Here is a 19,870-nt window from a genome sequence, read left to right on the forward strand (position 1 = left end):
TTATCGCTTTCTGAATCGATCGGTACGATAACGGATGAGGCTCTATCAACTTCCTCTGGATGTTGTATACATTCGCACAAAGTTCGTACATCATGTATCACAAGTGACGTGTAAAGTATGCTTAGCGTTCACGACTCCAAAGCGAACATCGATTGATATAATAAATTAATCGCCTTTCATAACCTCACTTTCCCACTATCGAGATTCACTTTTCAGAAGTTTTCTCTGTTGGGCCTCTACCGCTAATAGCACCATAGGTGTACGTATGCTTTCGCTTGCTGTCAGCAAACCACCCAAAAATTTTCTTTTCGTTTTGAAAACGAGAAAAATAGTTTTGATATGCATCGTGTTGGGGTCGGTGGTCTCTGTAAGTATAATACGCACTTTTTCTATATCTATGGGGTAGTCTTGGAAAGTATTTTTCAGTGTGCTATTGTCGGACTTATGATGCGTATTTCTTACTGTCCCCATTCTGGAGATAGATATACCTTTTGTGTTATATCGATCGAGTCAGAATCACTTTTTGAATCACTTTTTGAATCGATCCAGGTTTGTGTCTCAGTCTAACAATTCTAAACTGTCGTGTCCATCCTACAGGCCTATAATTTTTAAGATATGCTTATAAAATGTGATACACTGACCTGTTTTCCGGCAAGGCGCTTATTGACAATGGTTCGGCTTGAGCCTCATCTGTGACCGTTTACCATGTAGCTAGTTATATGAATACCTCGATCAAGTGAAATGGTATATGTTATATGATTGTGGGCCAGGACTCACTAAAGTGTTTTTTTACTTGTTTTCCCTAATTTTAGTCCATTTTTCTTTTGTAAATAATTTAAAACTTGTTTTCTCAATTGTGAGAAATTTTACAAGAGTATAAGAATCTTGCAAAAAACTAAAGGAAGAGACCTTAAAGAAAATAAAAATATTTTAAGTTTTTCCCATACCTTTGCTACACAATTCGGCTCCATACTACGCTATAATATATATTGAAACACATACCTAATGATGATATCCTGTTAAACAGACGCACACAAACTAACTAACACACTTTGCGTCTTTGAGTCCAACAGCTTTCTTTCGTAGAAATTCTTGAATACAAAATCAAGCAGCAGAGCAGTGTAAAGAGGAAAAAAAAAAAATTTTTTTTTTTTTTTTTTGTTAACTTAACTCGAAGAACTCTTGTGTTATACGCTGTTAACCATATTCAATATTTATAACGAAACGTAAAGCAAATTTATTCAATTTGATGAGTTCAACTCCTTAAAATGGGGAATTTGCTCATGTTGTTAGATTAGATAGTGGAAGATGAGTAGAAAATGTTTAGATGTCTTCTGTCTATATTAACTCTGTTATTATCGCAAAGATTTTTCTCTTATTAATAAATTCTTACAAGCGTTTCGTCTATTTTCTACTAACTTGTTTAAATGAATTTTACTGCAGCAAAACGTTTGCTTGATAACTGAACGAAATGATTAAGTCTATCGTTAAAGTTTGACGAAAGAAAAAAAATATTTATAAGATTTGAAGAAATTAAATATAGTTTTTCAGCGAAAGATGAGCACAAAAATGTACTCATTATCCATTCAAAATTTGATATTCGTTGTTAGGAGCAAAATTCGCATGTCTAAGGTACGCTTTTCAGCGGCCCAGAAGTTTCGCCTACGACCATTCGTACTTCTCGCGTCTTCGTTGAGATTAGGAAGCGCAAACACTATCCTCCCGGATTTTGTTCGTAACTTTCTGGCTTCCCCTATACGAAACGTTCCGATTTTATTTTTATGAGAATAATACTCCCGCTAGTCGGACTTTATCTTCGCAATCCTATTTTATATTTGAAATCCCAAAGTAATATTAATTCAATTTCAATATTTCTCAGTTCACTTATTGTACTCTGTAGTGTAGTTACTAGTTAATATCTAGGTTACTAGTTAATATCTAGGTTACACTTTCATCATTTCACTAACTGCGTTTATATGGTCTGACGCCACGATTTACTAATGTTGACCATTTTCACAGCACGAGATATATTCGTTCACGGCTCGAAGAGCGTATTTTGTCTTCGATTTCGCTTCTAGCCGTCCTTTATCAGATTGGCGATAATAATCGCCTGGGTTCTTATTCGAGGTTGACTTTGACCCTATCGTATTGTGAGAATTTTATCTCTCTTATAGCTAATCGTAATCTATCCCTACTTTGCGTATTGTTCTCAAACTGGCTTAAACCTATGTGTGAGACCCAAACAAGCAATAATTTTGATGGTACACCGGCTTTTCAAAGACTGGTATCTGAAGTTTTCTATATTTTGCTAAAGTTACTTGGATTTTTATCTATTACGGATGTACTTGAAGAAGAGCAACATTCATGCTCACGTTTGATCCGTTCACTTTTTCAGTTCTATATCAATTCACGATGAACATAAACGAAAAAAAAGCGTATTGTCAGGCGAAAGAATTGGGAGTGGATAGTAAAAGACGGAGGGAGAGATGGACATACATGTAAAGGAAGGAAGACGATGTAAACGACTAGACAGACGAGTAATTCAGGAGCGAAAAAGAAGGAGCCTCAAGCAGCCGGAGCCAGGGATTAGGGAGTAGGCGAAAAGACAAATACCGCAGAATGGATTGAAAAGCATAAAACGAATATATATGAGTGTTATTTGTAACGCCTATTAGACTTATAAGATTTTCGCAGTGCTCCATTGTGTAGAACGTTGACCATAGGAAGCGATATTCATACAATTGCTTTACCGAGTCGAATTTTAAATGTCGACCATTTCGAGACCGAGATCGTGGTCTTTATATAACAGATAAAAAATTGTATCGTATTTAAATTTGCGATCCCAATTCTAATGATAAGAACAAATTTGTGGAATTTTCAGTTTTGATCAGATCTTTTTGGGAACTGTATGTGTAGTTGTTTGGGAACCCCCTTTATTTTTAAAGCTAATCCGCGTATTGGCACTGCGAATCGTGCGAACATCAAAGGTAAATATAAAATGATTAAATTAATTTAATCGGTTTATGGCGGCTTAAAACCAAAAGAATATAAAAAAATACATGTGATTATATAACTATTATTTCAACCTTGGATAAAATGTACTCGAACACAGAGGTGTAGCGATTTATGTATTTACTTATTAATTACTATCTACATTATATACATTCAGTCGAAATGAGTAACATTGTAAAGATTAAAAACATAAATTACACATAGAGAAGGTCATCAAATAACGGTGTTTTTTGCTTTTTCTCTGGCTTACAATTTGTTTAGGCGTGAAACATACATCGCTTACATTACGACATTACAGCGAATAATATCAATCAGCAGCAAACAGCAAACTTAGCAAACAATAGCAAAGGTAAACAACATTTTCATGCTTAAGGTATTGGCAAACGAACATAAGTTTAAGTAACTAACTTGCATGCCGCGAATATTATCCCTTCGGTTATCCGGTAGCTCGTACACTGGCTAATTTCACATGTTATCGTCTTCATCAGCTTCTAGTTGATTTATGAATGCCTTTTGGGCTGAAACTCGTATCGTTTGCATTAAGAAAACTCCAAATCCAATTTCAAGTGACCACTGCTTCAACTTAAGCTATTATATTAATATATGCCATTATCAAGTAGACTGAACGATTATTTAAACCCAAACCAAACCCGTTGTATCGAAATCGACTCTAACTGGCTAAGAAAAATTTGATAATGTTATGTATGTCTTGTATCTTCTTCTTTCATTTGTAGTCCTCGTCATTGCAGTCTTTTTGCAATAGAAGTGTGCTTCAACTTTAGCATTTGACTTTGGTAGCAGTCAGTATTTATAGTTCATTTCGGTTTTAGAAACTCCCACGACCGTGTAACAGTTGAAAGGAAATTTCATATGCAAAATTTTCATGCATGAACGATATGTCTATCAACCCATTTACGATGGTTCAAGAAAAAAAAAAAAAAAAAAGCAAAAGAAAATGTGGGCCATCTTAACTGCTACGCCTGATAATCTGATAACTGAAAAGTACTTGTTTCTATCGCCGAACATTCAAACTTCTTCTATAAATTAATGTTTTTTTTTTTTTTTTTTTTAATTTACTCTCCTTATTGACGAAGGCATGCCATGCAAATGTGCCTAACTAAAATGCAAACAAAAAATAAAGAAAGGAAAACCACCTATTTGCATATTTTCACATACACTAGTTATCAAAGATTACTACCAATACTTGTTTAGATTATTTAGGCGTCGCGCGTTATAAACGCATATTCATTTCATCCTATAGTTGGTAACAGTCAGGGAGTGCATGAGCCTATTCTAAATAGTGACAATTAAACTGAGTACTGAGCCTTTTGTTCCAATTGGCGGGGAAGATTCAAAAAAAAAAAAAAAGATAGCGTGAAATGGCGAAACGCGAACTATTCTTTCACCAAGGCCATGTTGCCCTCAAAAAAGGGATGAATCAATTGTTGTTAATCACTAGGTGGGAGAAAATTGGTTTGAAAGTCAATATGTTCGAAGGCTTGTACGTTTCTGGCAGTTTTACAAATGCAATTAAATGTAGAAATCTGCTGCAGATGCCTTGCCGCATAATGCCAAACATGGCTGTAAATTCTTGATATAACATAACCACAATTACGTAAAAATAAATGAAAATAAACGAAATCGTAAAGTAGCGGATGGTCAAAGTTCGTGTCGGCTTAGTCCGCCGTTTTTAAACATTATTCACCTTAAAAGTTAATGAGCTGCCAGGAAAAGAAAAACCACTTTATTCATGGCTATAACCTTGACGTTATGCCAATTTAATCAACAATTGTAATGAATACTGGAATTGTGAAGAAAACTCACACTCAACGAACATCAAACAGGCAGGCTTTCTTTTCCTTCATTTGCGTTCAATTAAAATTCCTTCAGTAAAAAGAAAACAAGCAAGAAAGTTATATTTGGCTATAGCCGAATCTCGTGCACCCACCACCATTAAAACCAAATTGTCAATGAATCGTTCACGTCTTAGTTCGCTAAAAAGTAATATTTAGAAGAAACTATTCCACCACGCAGTAGTCTCCCCTATATTTATTGCAGAATTAACACAATCTTGGCCAGAGCATATATCTTCGTTTAAGAAACGTATAGTAAAATTTTGCTGTACTTCTGTCTTGTTCTTCTTATGGTTGATAAGCATAAAGCGTCGAAGAAGTGAAGAAAGGAAAATTTTAGCAGAGCTTTTCATCAAATCAATGTGGAATATTTTTTGGCTTCAAGTTTTCTACAATTTGCGAGTAGTGGGGGGAAAAAAAAACGCAAATTTTTTATTAGCAAAACGAAGATGGATTCAGTTTCCGCTAAACCAATTTGGCCCATTTCCAATACCAACCGGCTATCTTCGTTTTTGCGACCAAAACAGTTTGAAATATACGTACCACACAGACGCACATACGGACCGGACCGGCAGGGCTTAATCGATTCAGAATTTCACCCTTATCAAGAAGCTTCCGTCTTGGTGTTGCAAACATTATAACAAAGTGACTTTACCCTTTCATATCCTTCGGTACAAAAAGAACAAACTACAAATAAAAAATAAATAAAAAAAAAGTGGAAGTAGGCATAAATTCATTTCAATGTTTGCATGTTAATGTAGATTGTTGCTCTAAAAAATAGGAAAAAATTCATAGAAATTCGTTTATCGAGTAGGAAGGAGTTATCTGCTAACATATTCTTTACATAATATTTTTGATTAAAAGGGATCGGATATATTTTCGCTTATAACATAGTAATGAGTTTATGCATAATTTTCTTGCGAGTGTTGCAAAATATTGCCGTAGTAAAATGATTAAATCCACAATTTATTGATTAATTGATCGACATCGGGTAGCATATGACCAACCTGAATGAATGTCACCCATTAGATTAACATCTTCAGAGCAAAGTTACGCACGCACCATCTTGGATACTTTTGCATCTAATTTGTGATTACTTAGTCTTCCACCAGATCGAAATGATGCCTTGCCTAGAATGAAAATTATATTATAGATGAATATTTCGACAACTTTTTTTACACGCTTTCTCTTACGGTCTTCATTTATCACACTATGACTTTCCTAAAATATATGCAAAAAGGAAACGAATTATATAAGTATTAGTGAGATTTCTAAAGACGCACAAAATTTTATGCACGCGTAATTATTCGACCTTTAATATGGAAAGTTTTGATGATGATGGACAAATTGGGCCTTTTTGACTTCGTCTATCGTGGCTATAAAAACTGAACGATAATAGGGGATATCATTTCTGATATGCTAAGCAAAATTCTAAGGTTGTCAACGCAAACTTAATCGCTAAACAAACGAGCGGACGAGGCTCGGAATATAATATAACGCCTTTCCATGAATTCTCTCTCATCGAAAATTTCAAATTAATCAATCATTCCACGCATCTAATATAGTGCACAAAGAAGATAATCATTAAAGACCATTAAGCCCTTCATCTTTTAACACCTTATCAATGAAGGAAACATTACAGCGATAATTAAAGCGTAAAACTTTGTTGTAAGCCGTTAATAAACTACTATCAAGCCAGTAATATATGTATAAATAATCAATTATTCAGAAATACTCTTTTTGACTTTAGAGTTCTGTAGCTACAACTATTGTTTAATTATTACTTATGACTCTCTAAAAGGACTTCAGCTTAATGATCAATTGAGTTTGATGAAGAAATTTTAAAATTGGCATCGAAACGACCTAAAGGAAGATCAAGAAATCGTAAGTTCATCTGCTTAAATACATGTACGCAACAATGGTAGAGGACAATGGGAAATAGGCTTAACTATTGAAGAACAATGACGTGTTCGTTTACCGTTTTAGAATGTAAAAGCTGTTGAGAATCATCTTGGAGTTTACTGTACGAATTTAAGGTTGCTATAACAACAAGTTGTGAAATTCTTAAAAAACAAAAAAAAACAAAAAAACATCATTGAAAAAACTAGAAAGTAGAAAAAAAGATTTTTTTTTTTTTTTTTTTTAACAAAAACCATCTTCTATTGTCAAGGTAAATGACCATTTATTAATGCCCTACTAAAGTAGTTATTTTATCCCTTCTTTATTTTATAACAGCAAGCATTTAGGAAATGTCTCCTACACATGTAACATAGTAGCGATTATAAAGGAGCGGATAAAGACTATTAACCGTTGACGGCCTGCACGGCTGTTTTTTTTCTCAAACCACTCTATCAGAGAGTTTGAAAGTCTCTTTTGATTCCATCTAAATAATAGTTTGCATACTAGCAGTACACGGAATCGCCCGCAAGTAATGCAAACAAGTTTGCTTTGGTGCATTCTCTCTAAGACCTCAATCTAACTCTTCTCTAGCTATTCTCTACACTTTTTTTTTTAAAAAATAAAATAAATTTAAAAAAAGAAAGCAAGAGAAAAATTACACAAACAAACTACAAATTAGGCACGTTTTTCATAAGAGGAAACTAAATATTTGGATTTCTTAGCAATTTTATTAAAAACACGTAGATGTATTTATTTATTATTCTGGGAAATGTTTATAACATTTCTAATTTCTAATCTTCTTAAATTTCATTTCTGAAATGCATATTTTAATAAATTTTATCTTAAACATATCGGAGAGAAATTGTATTCGGTTTGAGTCAAGTTTTTTTGGACATAGTACGATTAGGGAAGAACAAAAACTATTTCATTATTTCAATTTTTATTGTTAGGCATGGTCGTTAAAATGTACATGAAAGAAATTCAAATTACGGTAAAAACTATATCGTATCATCAAATCAGGAAAACAATTTGAAGTAAACGGATCAACAAACAAATTTTAAATGAACCTTGTTGACAACTTGTTGCTATAGTTTGTCTTGGATCTGCGTACTACAGACTGTACTGCAGTTGAATCATGTCTATCTTTAAACTTGTCGTATACAGCTCAGCTATGGATATATGTTAAGCGCAAAATTTCAAAACTTGTTTATCAATTTTAGTGGCTCTTAGATTATCGTCAATAAAGTACAAAACGTTTGGAAAGAGGAACGAAAAGGGAGATTGTAGACGGATGGATAAACGAAGGGGCTAATAGATGGACTGCAAAGGCAAGAGGAGGAGATCGACTGAAAGATAGAATGACGAATGAGTGAATAGATGATATCTGAGGGAAGAAATGGCGAGAGAGGCAGACACGTCAGCAAGTACACATCGATTAAGACGACCAACATGGATCGGGTCGGATGGGAGAGAAAGAAAGAAAGAAAGAAAGAAAGCAAGAAAGAAAGAGAGAGAGAGAGAGAGAGAGAGAGAGAGAGAGAGAGAGAGAGAGAGAGAGAGAGAGAGAAAGAAAGAAAGAGAAAGAGAGTGTAAGCTTGAAAGTATCCCTAGCAGGACTGATAATGCTTCAATAAAAGTAACACTGATACAGATTTAGAAATCGAATTGGAAAGAGGAACGAAATTTACATACGGCTTTTTCGGAAGGTTGGATATATATTCTCTACGGGTTTTTATAATTAAATTTAACACCTTAAACTCTGCATAAAATAATTCTTATAAATACTGCATACAACATATGTAACAAAAAGTGCAATTTTAAAGTTCCCAGTTCTTATGTCGCTTTAATTGTTTTGACTATTAAAAGCGATTTGAGTTTATTGTACTTCTAAAGAGCAATCTTAAGACTACGGGATTAATACGCTCTATATATAAAAATGGTCAAGAACTTGGGCGTAGTTTATAACAGACTCTCCTATACACAGTATACATCTAGTTGTTATAAATGGATCAAGAAACATTTAAGCATTTTAGAAGTCGTTTCAAAGCAAAGAAACAATGTGTGGAAAAATCAACAATTAAATTTTGTTTTTGTTGTTATTATAATTTAATTCGCTAAGTCATTAAAGCATTGTGTAAATATTTTCATTGTAAACAAAGGCAAAGCGTGAAATCGCAAGGTCAGTTTGGAAAATTTTTATGCCTTGCAGCTACGAGTATTTTGTTGAGCACATGCTCTAATATGTTGAACAAAGCAAAAAGCATTAAAAACACTTTGTTTTTAATAATAAACACTCTACTAATAAACGTATTTATTTATAAACTATAGAATAGAGAATGAATATCAAGTCTAGAAATAATTCCCTCTTGATTTGCTAATGAAATAGAGCGAGAGATTGATATATATATATATAAGTAATTTATAATCGCCACCTTATACGTGATACATTCGTCATCATTCGAATAGAAAATAAATACGCGGCGAAAGATTAGTGGATTTTCTTGAAGAATGACTTTTGGGGATACTATCATACGAAGCGCTGCTTAGATAGGCAATAAGTCTTTGATTAAAACCGATATCAATAAGAAGGAGTGATGTCTAATAAATCCTAATGAAAGCGAAGCATAATTGTAGTTCAGAGTTGAAAACATTTCCTAGGCGTGTTTTCCCGTCTGCGGTCGAACACTATCATGCTGAGGAACGTGACGACATATTACTTTTCTGCATATTATGTTCGGTTTTCGTTTCAGGTGTCTCATTCATTATTGTTAGAGCTACTTACTGTTTATCACAGTCTCGTTTAATTGTGGCAACTCACGATAAGCTATGCCAAATCGACTTTTCCCTAACAGGGATGCCACTAGTATTCGGCTTTATTGTCGATTATGGATTATCGCTTGGCCTTTGTGAGGATTTTTCCCATTGCATATATTGGATCATGTCAGCTGCAGTACTTTGCTTCGAATGAAACAGAAAAAGTAACGCCTATGAGTTCAGCATTTTTTGGTAAAGAATTTACTCTTTAATCGAAGCTTTAAGTAAACTATGTTATTTATCCTTCGGCGGAGAAATCTACATTGCTTTGAAAAGCTTAAAGACAACATATTTATTGAAGGAATAAGTGGCGTCTTTGATTGCAGCTAACTCCGACCAGAAATTAATTCTACACATAATATATATAAGATTTAGTATAGAATGCAGAAGAGTGTGAAATCATTATCAGTTATCTGTTTTGGGAGCAAGGATAACATGAAATTTTTGTTCTGTTATCTTAAAGTCGATCCAAATTTCCGTCAGAAGTCTGCTTTATTTACGTTTACTTTCGAAAGCGCAAAAAGTACGACCCTATATATGCTTCTACTGTTGAAATGCAAAGTAAAAACGGTCTCGATCTATTCTCTGATGCAACTAAGAAAATGACAAAGGCATTTTTACGCATTACTTTTTTAATTTCATTTTCTTTTATCGCACCTCGATTTTAGTCGTCGAAAACCCGTACCAGTGTTCCTTAAAATGTATTGTTAATAATATATATATATATATATATATATATATATATATATATGCATGACATTGCTTCAGCTTCGCAACTCATAAATATCGATAAACAGCTTGATTGTTAGTTTCCTTCTTCTTCATTGTGGAATAGTTTGCACTCTTTTGCGTTATTTTCGTAGATAGAAAAATTGAAATAAAATCTGCAAAACTGTATTCGCAGGGATTTTGTTAAACTTTTCCTTGTTTGGGTATTTGAACACGACCAGGAAAGAAAAAAAAAAAAAGAAGAAAAACATATGTATAGATACACACACATTCGACAAGGCCAGTCGTGTATATGTGTTAGGCTTAGGGTCAAGGCGAAAAGATGTTATTATATATTTTTTAGTTTTGTTACAGAAACATACACGGATAATAGACGGTATTCATTCATATTTGTGTATCAGTAATGAAAAAGTTAAAAAACCGCTTCCTTCCCATGTCAATATTCTTTCGATGATAAAAGAACAAACAAGTTCGTTGAGGAAATTTAAAGAATAACTTGGATAACATCTCTTTGAAATACATTCTCTAAACGTTAGTAGTAACGCTAGTACAAGTAAAAACAAGTAAGAGCTCTAAAGTCAGGCAAGGCCAACTATCAGACACCATACATCACTTCGCTTCCAACAGACATTCATTCATTTTCGTCATAACACGTAAAAAATGATGCATTATTTTTATGTGGAGGCGTAATTTTCGTGAGGGCTCTCATATTCGAGGATCTTCAAAACGTCAACTATGCAAATGCAAATGATGCAAATTTAGCAAAAACCGCAATTTCCACTTTTTTCTACCATTCAGTTAGGCTTTGTCGATGTAGAAGTGTTTGCTTTTCATGAGCGACCCTTTGTTTAGTTAGAGCGAAGTGAAAGACATATTTGAGCCAAAGTTTATACCGAATTACTCTTGCAAATCGATTTTCATCTAAAACTGTTTTTATGACGTGGAAGTCAGAAAATAGAGCTACGTTATCCATATTCGGTGAGATTATTTTTCATGAAAAGTTTTAATTATGCACAAATTTTCATCAAAAAAATATTGAAAAAGATGTCTTTTGACCATATAAAGATTCGGTTTCCATAGGAACGTGCATAGGGGAGGGGGTTCATAAAATTGCTTTATCCGATCCATATGTTTCACATCAATTTAGAACGCCTAAATGCTATTACTCAGTAAAATTAGAATATTTTTTCATATAACGGTTTATCAAAATAAGGCGTTAGTGGTCGAAAAAGTGATTCGTTTCGAATCATTTTCAATAGCATTCGTCCTATTGCCAAAACCCCGCAGCATACCAAATTTCATTAAAATGTCATGAAAATGGACAGACATTAGACGGCCAGACAGAGAGATAGACATGAAGTGATCCTAAATCAATCGGGATCGAAAGTGATCCTGAATCAAAGGGTACAATAAAAGATGAGTTTATCTCAAGTCCTTCTGGCTATTACATACGTCCTCGTAAATTTTATACGCCCTGTACCGCAAGTTACGTAGGATATAAATAAACAAAATCTATATTAGTTGATTAATGAAGGGAATAGTTTTCTAACTTACTCGCTTGTAAGCGTAGAAGGGTACGATCAGATGGTGCGTATATATGCAATCCACAAAGGGACTTTAGAAGGAGCCAATATTAAAAATGATTTTCTGAATCAATTGAAGCTTATCTGTCGGTCTGACGGATCCATGTATTTTTATATTTAACCTTCAGGCTCGGATTCAACTTCTAAATTACCTTATTCCGATTTTGAGAATAAATTGAATCGAACTCTACGTATATCACGCCATAGTCTGGAAAAATCATTGTACGGAAAAAATTTGCATTATTTCATATTTGTCCGTGACAATCGAAAAAAATATTACTTTGCCATATCCTGTGAATGCGTAAAATATTGATCGGATGAAAGGCTTTTTGGAACCTCCCCCTTCCCAATAAGCGTTCTTTTAAAAAAAAATGGGCGCATATATAATTAGAAAGTTGGTTTACAAAAGAGATTTGATATATAAATTTACTGCCTATTTTTGTTGAACCCCTTTTCCTATATACAGATGCTCTCAGGAAGGGAAAGGAAAGCTATATTTAACAAAACGAGATCTAATATTTGGCATTTTATGATGATGGAATAGACGAAGAGTAAGGAATTTTGTGATAATAAAATTTAACTGTAACTTTAACAGAACGCCATCCATTCAGTTGTTTTGTCTTCATCAGCGTAAGTGATCTGATGAAAAGTAAGCCTTTATATAGCAACAACACGATATAATTTCGGTTTTTCTTCAAAAAATATTAGTAGACAATGCTATTAAATGAAGTAAAGCAAAGCATTAAGTAGTCGGCCTTTTGCCGACTGGAATTTCCTTTTTTTCTCTGCAGTACACTCTGCACACAAGGTTCGATCTTTGTACGATTCTAGCAATAAAACTCATTCAAATAATACTTGACGACGTCCAAAAAGAGCTAGTAGTAGTAGTAGTAGTAGTAGTAGTAGTAGTATTCAAATTATTTTGTCACGTGCGAACCAAGATATTAATTTCAAATTTCAAACTCTGAACAAGTGCCTTGCTCCGATCATTAGCTTTAAAAGGGGTCTTAGCAAAGAATCGCAAATTGAAATGCGATCTAATAAAAGTTTTCGCTCAGTTTTAACGGTAGCCAAACTTGAAGGTTTTTTCTTTTTCTCTTGCGACCCATCACGGATCTATTAATTGATTTTGTCCGAGTCAAATGATCTCAGTAGCATAATTTAATTATATACCAACAAAATTAATTGCTTTGTGGTAACATTTCGAATAAGTGTGTGCTTTAAAGCTTCGTACTTCTCCTTTCAATCAGATTATGCCAGGATGTTAACGGATAGTTGTCTTTTTCATATCTGATTTACGAAATGTGTTCAACAATAGTGTATAAATTATTCTTCCTCTTAACGATGCTCCTTTAAACGATACACTTCGTCTTCGGTAACTGATGTCCATCACATGCTGTTCCGGTTTTCATAATACATCCGTACATCTAAGCATATCATCTAAAACGTTTAGTAAACTCTGTGTTAACAAAGTACATCCGATTTTATCATTCTTTATATGCTATATGCATCGCCTAGTACCCTATTAATAATGTATTTATTTGAAAATTGAATATGTAAAAAGCGTAAAACGCTTGAAGACTACATATTCAAGTAGGCTTTAATAAATGTTTTGCTAATTGAATTTTTAATTAGTATAATTTAATTATGATAACAACTAAGGTGTCAGAACATGTCATAAATCACATCCTCTGGCTGTTTCCGAGGGCTTTTCAACACACACACACACACACACACATGCATAGCACAAATTCATCATACATACATCTTATATGTATCAGGGAATACATAAATAATATGCCAACAGCTCTAACTAAACGGTAAGCAGTTAACAAAGAGTAGATATGAGCAAAACAAAAATGCGTCCATATATATGTCTACGTATTTATATGAGTTGTCGCTTTAAAATCAAACAAAACAAATCAATTTATTTATCTGTTTATCAGTTTTTTTTTTGTTTATTAAGAAATATTATGCTTTTGTGGCTGGTTTGCCGTGGATTGTGAATATTGTGTATCTTGATTATTAAAAAAGGAATACGCAAAGTGTTTGCTTGAGCGAAAGAATTGCGATTTCCTAAACTGTGCTCACGTGCTCTGCACGGCAGTGTTGTCTGCAAGCTCAATAAAATTATTGGTAACGTACTACTTCCCAAGCTATTTAAGGCAATATTTCTTAATAGAGAGAGCGAGACAGAGATAGAGATAGATAGATTTAATATTGATCAAATTAATATAATTAACTGATAGTAGAAATTTCACTGAACCACTTTTTAACCTGTTAACATTTTTATTTGCTTTCGATAACAATAGTTGTTGGAAATTGAACTGTGTGCAGACATTTTTTTAAAGAGCAATTGTTGACATTGCTAATAAATATTAACGAAGCATAGTATATTTTAGATATAAAAATAACATAATCAACTTTCAATTCTTTTCGCTTTTTTGTGAACAAGTGAAAACATATCATAAATTCGAAAAAATAATAAGAGCGAAAGATTGTGGCGTAGAAGAAAGTTTCCAAATTTCTCTCTCTCTCTACCCCTCGATCTCTCTCTCTCTCTCTCCCCACTCACTCACTCTCTCTCTCTCTCTCTCTCTCTCTCTCTCTCTCTCTCCCCACTCACTCTCTCTCTCTCTCTCGCTCTGTAATGTCTTCACGATCGCAGTGATCTTGATATATATTGTGCTCCTTCAATTTAGCGCTTTATACCGAAAAATTTCTCTCTTTTGTTAAGCTTCTCATCTGACTTTGAAAATGGACTCAATCACATTGTGGATCAACTACTTCACATGTTCTTCTAAAATACTTACCTCTTCATTTGAAACTTATACGCATACACGCATGTACACTTGCTATCTTCACGCTAACACATGTGCTTCGCTATTGTATTACTCTCTCTGCACTGTATCCAGTTAACATCATTCCAAAAGGGGAAAAGAATCCCAAATATATAAAGTAATAAAGGTTTTGTAAAAATAAAATAAAATGAAATACGTAAAAGCACGCCCCCACCATTTCGCTTAATGCAATTAATTATTCATATAACGACATTTCAAAATATGTTGTTTTACCAGAAGGAATCAAAAAAGGAATGCGATCCGAACCATTCTCAACAGCGTTAGTGCTTGGGCCAAAGCACATAAGTATACTAAAACCTTTCAAAAATTTGACCTGTAGATTGAACCCAAGGATGAATGGACAAGCGGACAGATTGACAGACGAGCTTAGATCAATTTAGAAAATGATTCTGAATCGGTCGATATAATCAATTCCTTTTGATTGTTCCGTACATGTGCCCCAATTAAAAAACTCGAAAAAACGTACTTTACATAAAAGAATCATAGTTACGTAGGGAGCGCAATATATGTATATATGTGTATATAGATTCTCTCCCAAACTAAGCGATAACTTTATTAAGGGTCACGTAAGGAGGTTTGTGTTCTGATTAAACCTTTTCACAGTAAATCATTGTTTGTTGATTTGATGAATTTTAGAAGAAGAAGAATATGTCAAAACTTGCTTCACTTCAGTACCGGTTTGACTGCTATTTGAAAAATTAACAATTTGCAATATATCATAAAGAGTCATCGTTTTTTTTTTTTTTTTCAAACTTACCCGTTTTCTGATATTTTAAATGTTGTTAGTGAAGAAAATGCAGATTATTTTACTTCTTTCCCATATCAAGAACCAGTTCTTGTTGTTGTCGTTTGCTAACAATTTAAGTAATTATGTAGACGATAATAGTAAGGAGGGAGATGATTATGTGTTCATGATATCCGGCGGCTATAGGCCTAAGAGTGATTTTCTAACGAAGTCGGCTGTTTCAATACGTACACGGCAACCGACCAAATTTTTCGGTGATAATCATTTCTGCAATGGAGCTGTGGTATCGTGGAACATTGTTTTATCGGCAGCGCATTGCGTCGTAGAGTAAGTTCATTTTCGATGAAACATTAAAGAATTTCTCAAGGAAAGGAATGAAAAATATTCAAAGCAACACTTTTTTCTATTACACGTGCACAGTCAGTACGGAGTAGTGACGCGACCTCATCGATTATCTGTTATAGCTGGATGCTCGGGTCGTTTAAAAAAAACTATTACTTGCATGGAGTATAAAGTCTTAAGAATTGTACCACATAGTCAATTTCATCGACATCGCGGTAACGATATTGCTCTGTTAATTTTGGAAACTTCATTTCCAGCATCCAATAAAAAGATTAGTATCAGTTCATTGGCAACGCAGCGGCCGGCTATTGGTACAGTTTGTCAAGCCGTTGGATGGGGTCAAATATATTGGGTAAGTGATAGATTGTTGCATAGCGCAAGCGTATTGCTGCAAGGATGACGTATCGGTTATTTCGATTATTTTTAGGACGGCCCGTTTTCAGATGAAGCTATTTTTGTCAATTTGACCGTTACTAGCAACAATGAATGCATAGAAAATTATGATTATAATTTTGCGGACGATCTACTTTGCGTAATGGGTGCGACTTTTGAGATTGGTTTGTGTCGCGGAGATTCCGGTGCTCCCCTCTTTTGTAACAACAAATTGCATGGTATCTTATCAGAAGGTAAATCATGCAATTCTCTTCAGCCGACAACCTATTCCGCTGTTAGCGTCCACTATAACTGGATTCATCATGCGTCTTCCGCTCCTAAAGTACGTCTATCATTTATTTCGATTGTCATTGTTTACGTTTCATACAATGTCTTTGTAAAATAAAACATCTTTTTCCTTTTTGCGATATTCTTTGGGAAATGATATCTCTGTAAGCTATCAGTCGATGAAGGTGCAATGTAGAGGGAATAAAATTGAAAGCGTTAGCATGTATTGGATTTTAATGCTTCCAGTATTCACTTGATGAGTTTCATTGCATATTGTCTTTAAAAATTGTAGAGTCTCCCTTCATGGTGGTTGTGTTTCTTCTTGACTCCTTAAGCCAGTTGTAGTCCGTTATATTTAACGTAAGTAATAACACCAGTTATCTTTTAAAACGACCTTTTACAGAAACAATTTCCAGTTTAAGAAATATTACTAGTCTCTTTGGTCATCATCTTTGGAATTGGGGTTTGCAACACCGCCTTTACTTTAGTTATAATATTTATATTTACATCGTGCTTGTGAACTTGAAATCAAAACTCAGAAGAAATACCATAGCCCGCGCTATCACAACTACTCTATATTACGCGGACAGTTATTGGAAAAATTCAACAGCTTCCATCCTCCAATCTTCTCTATGGGCTATATGCAAAACGGTGCAAATCTCTGCCTTAAATTCCTTCTTCTTCTTCTATGGTCTCTCTAAATGTGATGATTCGATTGCATGAAGATAAACGCGTTTAGACGCCCAAGTATTATGATTATGGTTACCATTAATTTCCGCAACAAAATAAATTCAAAGATTAAAGTCTTGAAGCGCTCGCATCTAAGGCTATCGGTTTTCATTAAAACTCTACCGCCCAAGTATCAGGCATAAATTCATTCATTCGTTTCGTTGCATTCAGTTCTGCTTCAGTTCTCTGATATGACAAAGAAAAACTTTTTTAAAATACCACCTATTCATTCCTTCATCGAATGTAAACTAAATGCCAGTACTTGGAACGAATGTTACAATCTAATCACATAAACAAACGCAAGGAGAATCAATATGGTATATAGCGTGCCGGGCAAGTTATATGAATACTCTCGTTAATTTTTGATCAGAACAAACGTACATCCGTCCGTATATCTTTTCTGTATATTTTTCTTCTTCTTCTTCGTCTTCTTCTCCTTGTAAAGTTAAGAAAAACAACATTAGATGATTCATTGCTTTGCGTGGAAAAGATTCAATGAGGAAAATAAATTCATTTCCAAAACGGTTTGTCTTGTAGATATGAATTTACGATATTTGAAGTTGTTGGTTAAGGGTCTCGTATGTTAGCAAACAAAGAAATTATTATAAACAAAATTTTTTCTAATTATTTTAACAGTGTGAATATAGTACATACAATTTTACATGGAAAAGATGTATTTTGATGACAATACCTGAATGAAATGTTAACAATAGCAATTAAAATGTCCAGTAAACAAATGCAAATATCAAAATATTGATATATATATAGCTTGCGGTTCCGTCTTCCATAACTCCTCCATCAATTCAAATTCTTCTCTTGACAATAAAACTAAAATTAGCATAAAAATATGTTAATAACAAAACAATTGTTTAAAAAAAAAAAAAAAAAAAAAAAAAAAAAAATAAAATATAAAAAAAAACCTTAAAAATTGTTGCATATTTATTTTGAAGAAACAAAACAAAGCAAAAAAAAAAAAAAATGTTTTATGTATATGCAAGGTGATGTACCGTCTCTCATCATACGTTAGATTACAATTTTTTTATTTAACTTTATATGCTTTACACGCTTCACATGCATACACGATAACGAAGAAAGAAAATCTTACAGATGGTGTTTGCTACTGCAGTTTACTTTTCTCTTAATTACTTTATATGCGCATCGGTGTTTCGTTTTTTCTCTATTTTTTTTTTTTTTTTTTTTTTTTTTTCTTTCTTAATCTAGCAAACACTCGTATATTTGTATAACAAATTATCAGCACAACGCCTTCTATATTTTTTGCTAGAAAAAAGACAAACATATAGAACAAAATGTAAATGAACATGAATTGCTGCTGTGGGCATTGTTCAGATTGTTCAAGCATTAAACGAATTTATTTTAAAATTTTAGTGTTTTTTTTCTCTTTTGAACAATGAATATTTTTTCTTGGAATTCTGAGGCTTTAAGAAAAATAAGTATTTTATCCAGTCTTGAAATATATAAATATTTGCGGTATGCTTCAACTGTGGCGAACCAATAATGCGCATTACTCTTCACTAGGATTTCATGAGCCACTATTTTGCTTCGCCTTCGAAAAACAGATGATAGACGGATGGGTAAAGACGCAAAAATAATTTAACACTATTTGTATTTTACACTGATCTGGATTTGTTGAACTTTGGCGATTTAATATAATTGAGACCAATCTCTCACAGGTTTAGAATAAGACTACGCTTTAATATATGCAAGTTAGGTTGCAATTAGAGAACAAACAGATCGTTAGGCATCGTCTTTAACAATTGTGACAGACGACAACTGTTTCGATTTCATTTATTTTGAATGTACAAAACAAGTAAGCAAAAGCCAAATTGTGTGTGTGTGTGTGTCTTTTAAAGCTTAAATAAAATGCTTGTAAAGGGCAATCAATGACTTTCAAGGTTTGCCAGTTAGGCTTATCGGAAAAAATTTCTTCTCCTTTTTAGACGATTAGCAAACACATCAGAATAAAATTTGAAATTTGGTAATAAATTTCCGGTGTCCACTTACTCTTGCTTCTCTATGGGGGAATCAATCACTGTTCTGTCAGGATATACGCTATCGCTCTAAATCGTTTCAGTGACAAAGATACCTGATGCTTCAAGTTCCAGATGCTAAGTATTCCTTACAATTTTCCTGATTCTCCAAGTCCATGAAAAGCCTAGAAACGATTTGGGAAATGTAACACTAATTGCAATAAGATCGAAAACCTAACACATACGAAACTTATTACAGTAGCACATGTAAAACAGGACAGCCATCCATGGCACCATATGTTCAGCGTAATGTTTGCAATTTTACAAAACGAATCGCTTAATGACCGCTGAACGCATTCAAATAGCAATAACTTACTACGAAAATTTTGATGCTGTTCTGAAGGAGGCATGTTTCGTCTATTGCGAACAGATTACGTTCGACATAATCGTCCATTTGAGCGCACCCTAGGCACAATTGTGAAAATATTTAAAGAAACTAGATCTGCCACAGATTTATTAAGATCTGTGCATAATCGAATCGCATACTCCAACTGAATAGTGTGGTACTGTTGGTGCAAGTACATATATATATATATATAGAAAAATGCTTCATTATTTTACGGATATGTAGATGGAAGACAACACTAGTGCTACA

At 33.7% G+C, this 19,870-nt stretch overlaps 2 protein-coding genes across 5 annotated transcripts in view; both read left to right on the forward strand.

The window, feature by feature from the left end:
• LOC119636086 (dipeptidyl aminopeptidase-like protein 6) overlaps positions 1-19,870 on the forward strand; it is a 249,463-nt gene that overhangs the window by 108,498 nt on the left and 121,095 nt on the right. The window lies entirely within an intron of this gene.
• On the forward strand, positions 15,843-18,036 carry LOC119636105 (trypsin-1-like). The gene is made up of 2 exons (XM_038031254.1): positions 15,843-16,190; positions 16,266-18,036. Exons 1-2 carry the CDS (start codon positions 15,999-16,001, stop codon positions 16,614-16,616), a joined length of 543 nt encoding a protein of 180 aa, XP_037887182.1. The 5' UTR covers positions 15,843-15,998; the 3' UTR covers positions 16,617-18,036.

The sequence above is a fragment of the Glossina fuscipes genome, unplaced genomic scaffold, assembly GCF_014805625.2.
Source record: "Glossina fuscipes isolate IAEA_lab_2018 unplaced genomic scaffold, Yale_Gfus_2 0, whole genome shotgun sequence".
Lineage (NCBI taxonomy): Eukaryota > Metazoa > Arthropoda > Insecta > Diptera > Glossinidae > Glossina > Glossina fuscipes.

Bases quoted from the DNA above. Each gene is read 5' to 3' on its own strand.
- LOC119636105 (XM_038031254.1), top strand. From the start codon at position 15,999: ATGGAGTATAAAGTCTTAAGAATTGTACCACATAGTCAATTTCATCGA. The intron at 16,191-16,265 runs GTAAGTGATAGA...GATTATTTTTAG, and splicing joins GATGGGGTCAAATATATTGG to GACGGCCCGTTTTCAGATGA.